The 15010-nt window shown below is 44.3% G+C and overlaps 1 protein-coding gene across 2 annotated transcripts in view; it reads right to left on the reverse strand.

Moving 5' to 3' along the window:
* Positions 1–14346, reverse strand: part of LOC135055584 (keratin, type I cytoskeletal 19-like) — a 51364-nt gene extending 37018 nt beyond the window's left edge. Inside the window, exons 1-2 of one of the 2 annotated variants that reach the window (XM_063959814.1) lie at positions 13841–14346; positions 9258–9340 (exon numbers count right to left, since the gene is read on the reverse strand). In XM_063959814.1, coding sequence (XP_063815884.1) covers positions 9258–9340; positions 13841–14254 — 497 coding nt within the window. In that variant the 5' untranslated portion in view covers positions 14255–14346. The remainder of the gene's footprint in view (positions 1–9257; positions 9341–13840) is intronic. The other variant, XM_063959816.1, reaches the window with a different exon arrangement.
* Between the last annotated feature and the right edge of the window lie 664 nt (positions 14347–15010).

Here is a 15010-nt window from a genome sequence, read left to right on the forward strand (position 1 = left end):
CCACTCCACTAGGAAAGTGGGCGCATCTTGGGCGGCTGCCCAAGGGGTCTCGGCATTACAACTTTGCCGAGCAGCTACGTGGTCAGGGGAGAACACGTTTGTAAAATTTTACAAATTTGATACTCTGGCTAAGGAGGACCTGGAGTTCTCTCATTCGGTGCTGCAGAGTCATCCGCACTCTCCCGCCCGTTTGGGAGCTTTGGTATAATCCCCATGGTCCTGACGGAGTCCCCAGCATCCACTAGGACGTTAGAGAAAATAAGAATTTACTTACCGATAATTCTATTTCTCGTAGTCCGTAGTGGATGCTGGGCGCCCATCCCAAGTGCGGTTTGTCTGCAATGCTTGTACATAGTTATTGTTACAAAAAATCGGGTTATTCTTGTTGTGAGCCATCTTTTCAGAGGCTACTTCGTTTTGTTATCATACTGTTAACTGGGTTCAGATCACAAGTGGTACGGTGTGATTGGTGTGGCTGTTATGAGTCTTACCCGGGATTCAAGATCCTTCCTTATTGTGTACGCTCGTCCGGGCACAGTACCTAACTGAGGCTTGGAGGAGGGTCATAGGGGGAGGAGCCAGTACACACCATGTGACCTAAAAGCTTTTTTAGATGTGCCCTGTCTCCTGCGGAGCCCGCTATTCCCCATGGTCCTGACGGAGTCCCCAGCATCCACTACGGACTACGAGAAATAGAATTATCGGTAAGTAAATTCTTATTATATATATATATATATATATACATACACACACACACACACACACCATTGCACTGCCTTGTATACTGTATACATATATATGCAGCCACTCTCATTCATTCATACATACATACATACACACACACACACACACAGCCTCTCTCATACATACATGGCCTCTCATCATACATACATACATATACGGTCTCTCTCATACATACATAAATACATGACCTCTCTCATACATATATATATGGCCTCTCTCATACATACATACATACATACATACATACATACATGGCCTCTCATCATACATACATACATACATACATGGCCTCTCTCGTACGTACGTACGTACGTACGTACGTACACATATATATATACATATATATATATATACGGATTCTCTCATACATACATATATGGCCTCTCATATATACATACACGGCCTCTCTCATACGTACGTAGGTACACATATATATATATATATATATATATATATACGGCCTCTCTCATACATACACGGCCTCTCGTTCGTATGAGGCCGTATATATACGGCCTCTCTCATACATACATACATATACGGCCTCTCTCAAACATGCATACATATATGGCCTCACTCATACATACATAGCCTCTATCATACATACATATACAGCCTCTCTCATACATACATACATACATACATACATACATACACGGCCTCTCTCATACATACATACATACGTAGCCTCTATCATACATACATCCATACATACATACATAGCCTCTATCATACAAACATCCATACATACATACATACATAGCCTCTATCATACATACATCCATAGCCTCTATCATACATACATCCATACATACATACATATATATCCATAAATCCATACCCTGCCTCTCTCATACATAAATACACTGACTGCCTCCATAGTCCACACATAGTCCACCAGGGCACACTGTGACCTCTACCACTTTCTCGGGGAGTGACTCCTCCAGGAAGCCACTACTCCGGATGCCGCATCACCACAAAGGACACCTTACCGCTGGCCGGGTTGGCGTGGGGGGGTTACTGCTGCCTGCCAGCGTCAATCGGCTCATGGTCCCGGCGGCCGGGTTGGCGCTGCTGCTGCTGGCGGGGAGGCACTGCTCCTCGTTGCGGTCACCGGCTACACAACGCCGCTGGCGGTGTTAATGTGCCGCTAGTGAGGAGCGGGCACCTGCTGCCTCTGACTGCATACGCGGCGCGCTTGTCCTCAATCCCCTCCCCATTGAAAATATTAAGGAAAAAATGGGTTGCTGGGGGAAAAGTGGCTGCCGCCCCTGTCACCAGCATCTGGTACAGTAGACGAAAGATGTTAAAGAAACATCTTTCATTTGAATGTTGGGCTGAATAAGAGGCGCCCTCCAGCGGCTGCCGCCCTAGCCAGCTGCCTAAAGCTGCCTAGTGGTAGCGCCGGCCCTGCCTACTTGGATGTGGTCCCTCATATAATCCTCCACCATTCTTTCAATGGTGAGAGAATCATATGCAGTGACAGTAGACAACATGTCAGTAATCGTTGGCAGGTCCTTCAGTCCGGACCATATGTCAGCACTCGCTCCAGACTGCCCTGCATCACCGCCAGCGGGTGGGCTCGGAATTCTTAGCCTTTTCCTCGCACCCCCAGTTGCGGGAGAATGTGAAGGAGAAGCTGTTGACGGGTCACGTTCCGCTTGACTTGACAATTTTCTCACCAGCAGGTCTTTGAACCTCTGCAGACTTGTGTCTGCCGGAAAGAGAGATACAACGTAGGTTTTAAATCTAGGATCAAGCACGGTGGCCAAAATGTCTAATTTCAACAGATTGACCACCCGTGAATCCTGGTTAAGCGAATTAAGGGCTCCATCCACAAGTCCCACATGCCTAGCGGAATCGCTCTGTTTTAGCTCCTCCTTCAATGTCTCCAGCTTCTTCTGCAAAAGCCTGATGAGGGGGATGACCTGACTCAGGCTGGCAGTGTCTGAACTGACATCACGTGTGGCAAGTTCAAAGGGTTGCAGAACCTTGCACAACGTTGAAATCATTCTCCACTGCGCTTGAATCAGGTGCATTCCCCCTCCTTTGCCTATATCGTAGGCAGATGTAAAGGCTTGAATGGCCTTTTGCTGCTCCTCCATCCTCTGAAGCATATAGAGCGTTAAATTCCACCTCGTTACCACCTCTTGCTTCAGATGATGACAGGGCAGGTTCAGGACTGTTTGCTGGTGCTCCAGTCTTCAGCATGCGGTGGCTGAATGCTGAAAGTGGCCCGCAATTCTTCGGGCCACCGACAGCATCTCTTGCACGCCCCTGTCGTTTTTTTAAATAATTCTGCACCACCAAATTATATGTATGTGCAAAACATGGGACGTGCAGGAATTTGCCCAGATGTAATGCACACACAATATTGCTGGCGTTGTCCGATGTCACAAATCCCCAGGAGAGTCCATTTGGGGTAAGCCATTCTGCGATGATGTTCCTCAGTTTCCGTAAGAGTTTGCCAGCTGTGTGCCTCTTCTGGAATGCGGTGATACAAAGTGTAGCCTGCCTAGGAACGAGTTGGCGTTTGCGAGATGCTGCTACTGGTGCCGCCGCTGCTGTTCTTGCTGTGGGAAGCAATAAATCTACCCAGTGGGCTGTCACAGTCATATAGTCCTGAGTCTGCCCTGCTCCACTTGGGTACAACTGCATTTTTTAGGACACTGGTGACTCTTTTTCTGTGGTCTGTGTACATTTCGCCTGCCTAGAGAAATGGAACCTAGATGGTATTTGGTACCGGGGACACAGTACCTCAATCAAGTCTGTAGTTGCCTGTGAATTAACGGTGGATAACGGAAACACGTTTCTCACCGCCCAGGCTGCCAAGGCCTGAGTTATCCGCTTTGCAGCAGGATGACTGCTGTGATATTTCATCTTCCTCGCAAAGGACTGTTGGACAGTCAATTGCTTACTGGAAGTAGTACAAGTGGTCTTCCGACTTCCCCTCTGGGATGACGATCGACTCCCAGCAGCAACAACAGCAGCGCCAGCAGCAGTAGGCGTTACACTCAAGGATGCATCGGAGGAATCCCAGGCAGGAGAGGACTCGTCAGACTTGCCAGTGACATGGCCTGCAGGACTATTGGCTTTCCTGTGTAAGGAGGAAATTGACACTGAGGGAGTTGGTGGTGTGGTTTGCAGGAGCTTGGTTACAAGAGGAAGGGATTTAGTGGTCAGTGGACTGCTTCCGCTGTCATCCAAAGTTTTTGAACTTGTCACTGACTTATGATGAATGCGTTGCAGGTGACGTATAAGGGAGGATGTTCCGAGGTGGTTAACGTCCTTACCCCTACATATTACAGCTTGACAAAGGCAACACACGGCTTGACACCTGTTGTCCGCATTTGTGTTAAAATAATTCCACACCGAAGAGGTGATTTTTTTTGTAATTTGACCAGGCATGTCAATGGCCATATTCGTCCCACGGACAACAGGTGTCTCCCCGGGTGCCTGACTTAAACAAACCACCTCACCATCAGAATCCTCCTTGTCAATTTCCTCCTCAGCGCCAGCAACACCCATATCCTCATCCTGGTGTACTTCAACAGTGACATCTTCAATTTTACTATCAGGAACTGGACTGCGGGTGCTCCTTCCAGCACTTGCAGGGGGCGTGCAAATGGTGGAAGGCGCCACCTCTTCCCGTCCAGTGTTGGGAAGGTCAGGTATCGCAGCCGACACAATTGGACTCTCCTTGGGGATTTGTGATTTAGAAGAACGCACAGTTCTTTGCTGTGCTTTTGCCAGCTTAAGTCTTTTCATTTTTCTAGCGAGAGGATGAGTGCTTCCATCCTCATGTGAAGCTGAACCACTAGCCATGAACATAGGCCAGGGCCTCAGCCGTTCCTTGCCACTCCGTGTCGTAAATGGCATATTGGCAAGTTTACGCTTCTCCTCAGACGCTTTTAAGTTTGATTTTTGGGTCATTTTACTGAACTTTTGTTTTTTGGATTTTACATGCTCTCTACTATGACATTGGGCATCGGCCTTGGCAGACGACGTTGATGGCATTTCATCGTCTCGGCCATGACTAGTGGCAGCAGCTTCAGCACGAGGTGGAAGTGGATCTTGATCTTTCCCTATTTTACCCTCCACATTTTTGTTCTCCATTTTTTAATGTGTGGAATTATATGCCAGTATCAATAGCAATGGCCTACTACTATATATACTGCACACAACTGAAATGCACCACAGGTATGGATGGATAGTATGCTTGATGACACAGAGGTAGGTAGAGCAGTGGCCTACTGTACCGTACTGCTATATATTATATGCTGGTGGTAAGCAAACTGTGCAAAACTGAAATGCACCACAGGTATGGATGGATAGTATACTTGACGACACAGAGGTAGGTAGAGCAGTGGCCTTCTGTACCGTACTACTATATATTATATACTGGTGGTCAGCAAAATTATGCACTGTACTCCTACTATATACTACAATGCAGCACAGATATGGAGCGTTTTTCAGGCAGAGAACGTATAATACTGGTGGTCACTGGTCAGCAAAACTCTGCACTGTACTCCTCCTATATAATACTGCTGGTCCCCAGTCCCCACAATAAAGCAGTGTGAGCACAGATATATGCAGCACACTGAGCACAGATATGGAGCGTTTTTCAGGCAGAGAACGTATAATACTGGTGGTCACTGGTCAGCAAAACTCTGCACTGTACTCCTCCTATATAATACTGCTGGTCCCCAGTCCCCACAGTTAAGCAGTGTGAGCACAGATATATGCAGCACACTGAGCACAGATATGGAGCGTTTTTCAGGCAGAGATCGTATAATACTGGTGGTCACTGGTCAGCAAAACTCTGCACTGTACTCCTCCTATATAATATACTGGTGGTCCCCAGTCCCCACAATAAAGCAGTGTGAGCACAGATATATGCAGCACACTGAGCACAGATATGGAGCGTTTTTCAGGCAGAGAACGTATAATACTGGTGGTCACTGGTCAGCAAAACTCTGCACTGTACTCCTCCTATAATGCTGGTCCCCAGAATAAAGATATTTGCAGCCCCCTGAAACAAAGTGAGAGGACGCCAGCCATGTCCTCTCACTATCATTTCCAATGCACGAGTGAAAAATGGCGGCGACGTGCAACTCCTTATATAGAATCCGAATCTCGCGAGAATCCGACAGCGGGATGATGACGTTCGGGCGCGCTCGGGTTAACAGAGCCGTACGGGAGAATCCGAGTCTGCCTCCGACCCGTGTAAAATGGGTGAAGTTCGGGGGGGTTCGGATTCCGAGGAACCGAACCCGCTCATCACTATTAATTAATGGAGTTATTTCACTGCTTAAGTATACAGATGTAGCCACCCTAATCTATGCGAAGGATGGTGTTGCTAGTGTGCCAACAAATGCATGCACGCACCCATTCATTTCTGAGTCCAAACATCTGGCTGCGACTGGACACAGCATGGCGACTAATGCAGCGTATGTCTGTCCGTATGATTCGCAACAATGAGAGTTTCTACATCTGTATTTGTATTAAAAAAATCAGCTTTTTATTTTAGATTTTTACTGTTTTAATCTTCTTTAGCTATTTTCAACAGGGGGATGCAGAGTAAATGATAGAATACTAGTGACTATAGGCTGCATGAGACTACAATGAGCTTATAGATTAATTGTAGGCTCAGTTACCACTGACGTTGATAGAAAACATTCAGTAGCAGAAACTCAGAAGTTTTTTAAGTTTTTTACCAAAAAGAAAAAAAAGAAAGGTAGTTCTGTGGTGCACTTAGTCGATGAGTTTCACAGTTTTATTTTTATTATTAAAACGTAACTTTTATTAGTATCATAACATATATAATCTTCCCACTTATCTATAAAAAGCGAAATATTAAAATGTAGAGATAGAAAGAAATAATAAAATCTGGCGTTGGAGCACCCGATATTTCTCCTGTACTTATTAAATATTCGATCCAAATACCAATAGTGTTATTGTGTCTGAACCATAACGATATATTAATTCTAATTCTCTAAATATATCCTAAAGTGATCTATTAATAATGTCCTTCCTCCTCTTATAAACCAGTCCAATTGTGTGGTTATGAGGTAATTACAGGAAGGTTATATATAGATCACTCGATATTGAGTAGGTAATATGCAGTACAGTTTGGTTGTCCTTTCAATTCAGTGATGTGTTTCCTCATGCAATGTTATGAGGTTGATACAATGTATTATGTTCAATCATTCACTGTTGCAAACTGACTGAACAGATCACTGTAGCAGTATTGTGACGAATGGGCTGCTCACTCACTCCTCTTATGCCTTGATCTAGAGCATATTCCCAAATCAGTACATCTGTAATAATAATGTACTGTGGTATGATAATACGGGGTTATCCCATTCACAGTTCCTGCCTAAATGTGATCTTTTGATATATATTGTCCCTTGGTATTTGATAATTGGAGCTTGTGCAGGACTGCAGAAACTTAATTTGTAAGTATACAGTCCTACATAGGACACTCGCAGACGTGTTAATAGTAATATTGTATGTCAGTTTAGTTATCAAATCTTTCCTCTATATAACCGTGAGGTGTATGGTCCAAATCACCGCTGCTGTATAATGACATGCAGATAAATGAATAGTGCCCGTATATCAGGGACGTGCGGTGAGCACGTCACTGCCGTATATTATCACCTGGGGCTCAAATTGATCTCTGCAAATCAACCTTTATGTCTGCTAGCAGTGTACTGAAAACACATACGTTATACTAAGTAGGAGGATTTCACACAATAACAGTCTGCACTTGCTGCATCTATTAGAGCTTTCTCATAATGCAAGGAACTTCTATTGATGTAGGTATACTTGAGTTAAATCATTTCATAGGTGTTAATGACACATAACGTATTTGTACATTGTTACAGGAGCAAAAAACGGAGCTACCAGCGCCTCACTCCAATGCGCATTTCGCATGTAGCTTAATCATGGAGCGTTTTTCAGGCAGAGAACGTATAATACTGGTGGTCACTGGTCAGCAAAACTCTGCACTGTACTCCTCCTATATAATACTGCTGGTCCCCAGTCCCCACAATAAAGCAGTGTGAGCACAGATATATGCAGCACACTGAGCACAGATATGGAGCGTTTTTCAGGCAGAGAACGTATAATACTGGTGGTCACTGGTCAGCAAAACTCTGCACTGTACTCCTCCTATAATGCTGGTCCCCAGAATAAAGATATTTGCAGCCCCCTGAAACAAAGTGAGAGGACGCCAGCCATGTCCTCTCACTATCATTTCCAATGCACGAGTGAAAAATGGCGGCGACGTGCAACTCCTTATATAGAATCCGAATCTCGCGAGAATCCGACAGCGGGATGATGACGTTCGGGCGCGCTCGGGTTAACAGAGCCGTACGGGAGAATCCGAGTCTGCCTCCGACCCGTGTAAAATGGGTGAAGTTCGGGGGGGTTCGGATTCCGAGGAACCGAACCCGCTCATCACTATTAATTAATGGAGTTATTTCACTGCTTAAGTATACAGATGTAGCCACCCTAATCTATGCGAAGGATGGTGTTGCTAGTGTGCCAACAAATGCATGCACGCACCCATTCATTTCTGAGTCCAAACATCTGGCTGCGACTGGACACAGCATGGCGACTAATGCAGCGTATGTCTGTCCGTATGATTCGCAACAATGAGAGTTTCTACATCTGTATTTGTATTAAAAAAATCAGCTTTTTATTTTAGATTTTTACTGTTTTAATCTTCTTTAGCTATTTTCAACAGGGGGATGCAGAGTAAATGATAGAATACTAGTGACTATAGGCTGCATGAGACTACAATGAGCTTATAGATTAATTGTAGGCTCAGTTACCACTGACGTTGATAGAAAACATTCAGTAGCAGAAACTCAGAAGTTTTTTAAGTTGTCAGGTATAGAGGAAGAATGGTGGAGTTGGATGCAGAGGCTAACAAAGGAGGTCATTCCGAGTTGTTCACTCGCTAGCTACTTTTAGCAGTCGTGCAAATGCATAATTGCCGTCCACGGGGGAGTGTTTTTTCGCTTTGCAAGAGTGCGAATGCCTGTGCAGCCGAGCGGAATAAAAAACATTTTGTGCAAAAAAAGACCAGCCCTGTAGTTACTTATTCTTTGCGATGATTGCGGCGACGAAGGTCCCGGAATTGACGTCAAATACCCGCCCTGCAAACACCTGGACACACCTGCGTTTTTTCAAACACTCCCAGAAAACGGTCAGTTGATACCCATGAACGCCCTCTTCCTGTCAATCTCCTTGCGATTGGCTGTGCGAATGGAATCGTCACTAGAAGCAGTACAAAACAAAGATGCTCTTTGTACCCGTACGCCACGCGTGCGCATTGCACCCCATAAGCATGCATAGTTTTGCCATTTTTTTAAATTATCGCTACGCAGCGAACATCGGCAGCAAGCGATCATCTCGAAATGACCCCCAAAGACAAGAGTAGAATGACTTTAATGTCAAACCTAAGAACCAACACAGATAAATATTATACAAGATTACTTGTTCCTTACTTTATTTTGAAGTCACTGCTTGCCAAACATGTATTATCTATCTGCAGTAATATGCCGGCATTTTCCATAGTGGCATTCAGAATCTGGAAAAACATGAATTACACTATACAGTATGTCCAATAAACGCATTTATTAAGAATAATGAGCTCATAAAACTGTCAAATGAACAGATCATAGCTTGGCAATAGCTTAGCGAATTTCCAAAGCTTAATATCTCCAATAACATTTTACCAGTCACCTTATATCATTGTAAAACATTATAATTACTTACAAGAGTACTGTATTACAATATGCAAATCACACAATACTGCTGAACTGCTTAGACAGCTATGTATAACGAGCCCGATTCAGACCTGGGGGTAAATTTACTAAGATGGGAGTTCTATTTAAGATGGGATGTTGCCCATAGCAACCAATCAGATTCTATTTCTCATTTATCTTACACCTTCTAGAAGATAATACCTGGAATCTGATTGGTTGCTATGGGCAACATCCCATCTTAAATAGAACTCTCATCTTAGTACATTTACCCCCTGATCGCTGCTGTGCATTTTCGCATAGAGGGTGATTATCGAACTATTGCGCATGCATATGCACCACAATGCGCAGGCGCATCACCAAACAGCGACAGGATGGTGACAAAATTTTGATCGCACAGCCATTTGCAAGGTGATTGGCAGGAAGAAGATGTTTGTGGATGGTAACTGCCCGTTTTCTGGGAGTGTCTTGGAAAAACGCAGGCGTTCCCAAGCATTTTCAGGGAGGGTGTGTGACATCAGCTCCAGACCCGATCAGCCTGATTTCTTCACACTGGAGGAGTAAGTATTGAGTTAGGCATAGACTGCACACACTGCACATAATGGGGAATACATTCGATGGTGAGTGTGATGCAAACGCAGGGTCGGACTGGCCCACAGGGGTACCAGGGAAACCACCGATAGGCCCCACTGCCTGAGGGCCCACTCCTTCCTCTAGGGATCAGATTCCAGACTGTGCACTTGTATTATACATGGTAGATAAGTTTCATTACACTGCACTAAAATATTGTGTATTTCAAGCCTCTGTGGAGGCTAGCCACACACCCTTTGTAGGCTGGCCACACCCCTAAGAATGGGCCCCTGTCACTGCATACCCCCGGTGGGCCCTTCATGCCCCAGTCCGACACTGTGCAAACGGTTTTGCAGCTGTCCACTGTCTGATGGGAAATTTCGCATAGCGTACACATGCACTCGCACACTTGCACAGGGCAAATTTTCACTCCCCTTGGGCGGCGATTATATGAGTGCAGGACAGTGTAATTTGCAGCATAGCGATCGGGTATGAATTAGGCCCAACATACAGAAGAAGCATACCTGAGCCCACCATCTGCACTTAGGCAGGGGGGGTTGACTAATGTGCAGCACCCAGCAAGAGCCACCCCTAGGTATGTGCCTCACGTGCATAGTGGGAAATACACCACTGGCGAGGACTGCAGTTATTTCATGTTGCACAATGTGTGTTTGGATCTTTTTATTTTACATTGATGGGTGTGCCTAGAAATGTACCTCTGGCCAGAAGTGTAAATGCAAAGTGAATTCTTTATGAGAACAGGATAAGAAAGAATGACAGACAGCTTGTAAAAAAATCCAAGTCCTTTTGTGCAGTGAAGGGGTACTTCCATTCTTACAGCAATATCAGGACAGTAACTTGGTGTGTGCCTGAGGTGCCTTGTCCACAGCGCATATGCACTGTGGAGCACTGCCATCGCCACTGCAAGCAGCAGTGTGTGTGGGGGGGGGAGTGGCTGCTGGGTGCTTGGTGGGGGATGCTGAGAGACATACGGTGCTGGGGGGGATGCTGAGAGACATGGAGTGCTGGGGTGTGAGGGATTCTGAGGGACATAGGGTGCTGGGGGGATGCTGGGAGACACAGAGTGCTGAGGGGCTGGTGGGAGGGTTGCTGGGAGACAGAGTGAGAGGGTGGTGGGTGGGTTGCTGAGACACAGATTGATGGGGGAAGGGTTGCTGAGAGACACAGAGTGATGGTGGGACGGTTGCTGGGAGACACAGAGTGAAGGTGTAGTGGGAGGGTTGCTGAGAAACACAGAGTGATAGGGGGTTGCTGAGAGACACAGAGTAATGAGGGAGGAGGGTTGCTGAGCGACACAGAGTGACAAGTGAGGGGGAGCAGGCTGAGAGAAATTGAAGGGTATAAGGCTGAGAGACAGAATGAAGGGAGGCGGGCTGAGAGACACAGAGGGTTTAACCTGATATAATGTGTGTAAGGGGCTCTACCTGGTGTAATGTGTGAAAGGGGCTCTACTTGGCATAATGTTTATAAGGGCTCTGCTTGGTATAATGTGTATTAGGGGCTCTACTTGGCATAATGTGTGTAAGGGCTCTACCTAGTGCAATGTGTGTAAGGGCTATACCTGGTGCAGTGTGTATAAGGGGTACTACTGTGTAGTGTATTTTGAATAACGGACACCACTGTGCAGTGTATTGTGAAATGGTACTATTCTGTGCCCACACCCCTACATTTTCATGATGGATTGCAGTGAGGGGAAGTCAGAGAGAAGGAACTTACAATAGTTGAGCAAGAATGAGATATGTATTGAATATGTGGGGTGAAGGACAGGTAGGAATCAAAAATTCCACCCAGCAAACTTGGGGGACGGCTAGGAGGGAGATGAACTCAACTGAAAGAGAGAGGCCCCAGGTTCAGTTTTGTTCATGTTTTACTTGAGACATCCAGCATGAAATAGCTGAGAGGCAAGAAGATGCCCGGGTAAGAACTAGGGAAGAGAGATTGGGGGAAGATTGATAAAGTTGGGTATCATTAGCATAAAAGGTGGCATTGGAGACCAAAGGAACTAATGAGTTTATCAGGGGAGGAGGTGTAAAGTGAAAAGAAGAGGGGACCAAGGATAGAGAGTTTGGGAATGGCAACAGATATTGGAAGTGGGTGACAGGGAGTATTAGAGGTAGGTGAGGTAGGGAGTGGGTCACAGTCATGGAAATCATTAGAGTGAAAAGTTTGAAGGAGAAGTGGGTGATTGACAATGTCAAAGTCAGCAGATAGATCGAGAAGGATGAAAATAGACTAGTGATCATTGGCTTTGGCAGTAAGGTGGTCATTGGTAACCTTAGTGAGGTTGGTTTCTGATAAGTGGGTGAATGGAAACCAGACCAAACAGGGTTCCAAAGTGAATGGGAAGAGATGTACAGGGGGAGTCACCTTTCCAATAGTTTGGAGCAAAAAGAGAGGAGAGATATGGGTGGTAGTTAGAGATTCAGGATCACGTAAGTGTTTCTTAAGGATGGGTGTGACAACTACGTGGTTGAGGAATCAGGGAATAGTGCTAGTTGAGAGGGACAAGTTGAGGGACAAGATGAATAGGTGGATAAGGTGGGAGTAGGCAACAGAAGAGGGAGTGAAGGAGGTGAGAGAGGATAAATTCTAGAGGGCATGTGGATCGATTAATGATGAAAGGAGGACCCAAACCTCCTGGCATGTGTGGTTATACAGCAGCTGGAGGGCCGCTCATTGCCCATCCCTACACTAGACCCTTATATTGGACTGTTTAGCATAGGCAAAGCAGTAGGAGGACAGTATTAATTTGAAGTGGAGAAATTTGGTGTGAGACTATGATTTTCAGTTTTAGGGTGAAAGGTAGATTAACTGTTACTATTTGTAATAGCCGGTGCAGTGCAGTCAATGGTAGACATGAGTGAGCCAATATAGAGGGAGATAGCATGGGCAGGACAGGAGAAGTTGGAGGTGCAATGAAAGAAGAGAGAAATGAGAAAATCAAGATTACATTTGATTATAGTAACCATGGGTGAAGGAGGGGATGATGGGGGAGGGAAAGACTAAAGGAGAGAATATGATTCTCAGAGAATCTCTGCTCTAAAATAACTATGGTTCTCTTGCTGTGCTAAACCATAATCCTTGGTAAAAAATCTAGGATTATTTGTGCAATTTGAGGCACTCCGGGGGAGCAAAGTTGATATTCTGCTGTGCATTGATGATTTTGTACTACATAAACGACCTTCTCACAGCTCATTTCACAAGTCATCAATAACACCTACAAATGAAAAATGAGTACCCAAAGGACTATAAGGCTATAGATAGGTTACTTTTTATGATTGCTGACTTACATTTTACAGTATTGTACTATTTGTATCTCTGCACTGTGATTGGCTGGTTCTCTAGTTGGTTACATTATTCTGCCATTTGAGGTGACTATGGACTGGTTCACAAACTTTAATGGTCATTCACAAATTAGGGAAAATGCAAAAATCAGCAATGCAATTTCATCATCATTCGTGTAATTTATCATCATATTTACAATAATTTGAGGTGACATTGTTACCTCTTCCTACATGCACATTACTATATTTTAGCAGAAGCCCGCATTTACTGTATCACCCAAAGTTTTGAGAGCAGCATTATATAAATCTGGTGGACAAATATTCATATTAGTGTTTTTATAAAATAAAGCATACTGTATGCAGGGCATATTATAAGAAGCAAGAACTGTACATTTTGTTGGTTGAGATGGTATTAATTATTAATATTTTGATAAAGAGATAAATTATTACCTGTTTTCTCAGATCATCAATCATTTGAAAGTAATGGTTGTCATCTCTTTCCAAGTTTCCAGTATTTTTGGTGTACCACTCCCTGATTTCTAGCTCTAGCTGGGCATTAGCCTTCTCCAAAGAGTGCACTTGGTCTATGTAAGTGGCCAAGCGTTCATTCAAGTTCTGCATTATCTCCTTCTCATTCCTGATGGCTCCCATTTCTCTGCTCCTTTGTTTCAGTGGGCTCCCTGTGAGTACTACATTTTGTGTAGTAGAAGAAACTCTGGTGCCCAGACCTCCTGCTCCACCATAAACACTGGAAGCATAGCCTCCTGCTGATACTTTCACATAGCTTCCACCGCCAATGCTGCTGCTCTGTACATGGCCAGCTTTGATAGTGTTCACCTTCTTGACAGTAACGTGACTGTACATTGTGAAAATCAACTGAAAACTGGACTCTCGGTTTCTGTCTTTTTATATGTTATAAATTAGGCAATGACACTGAGTTTTACAAAAGCCTGATGGTATTTTTAAATAGTAAAATTCACTTTGATGTTTAAAGAGTGATAAGCTGGCAGGTATCAGCAACCTCCAAATTCATACCCTGTAGGTCAATGCTCTGTTTCAGCAATGTCTGGTTTATTCTTCATCTGCAGAACTCAATCATTATGAAAGTGGGATTTATGAGATCATTCTCTAGCTGATGTTCCCATGGAACTGTATTTAATCATTGCTAAACTAAACTTTGCCCACCCCTCATGATCACTGAAGTTTAACTTTAATAAATAATTAAACACATTGGAATTTCTAACAAATTCTTGTAGGCTGGTGAGCAAATACAACCATTTATTGGATGTTGTTGTTATTATTATTATTATTATTATTATTAATAGCAGAAGGATGACTTTTATGAGTGACACATTTCTATGATACCGTTGTCCAAGCAGGGCACATCATATACCAAATTAAAGGACTTGGGGTCTAATTCAAGGTTGATTGCAAAACAAAATTTTTCTATAATGGGCAAAACCATGTGCAGTGCAGGTGGGGCAGATATAACATGTGCAGAGAGGGTTAGATTTGGGTGTGGGGTGTGTGCAAACTGAAATCTAAATTGCAGTGTAAAAATAAAGCAGCCAGTATTTACCTTGCATAAAAACAATATAACCAACCCAAATGTAACTCTCT

Source organism: Pseudophryne corroboree, chromosome 3 (assembly GCF_028390025.1).
Source record: "Pseudophryne corroboree isolate aPseCor3 chromosome 3, aPseCor3.hap2, whole genome shotgun sequence".
In the NCBI taxonomy this organism is placed as follows: Eukaryota; Metazoa; Chordata; class Amphibia; order Anura; family Myobatrachidae; genus Pseudophryne; species Pseudophryne corroboree.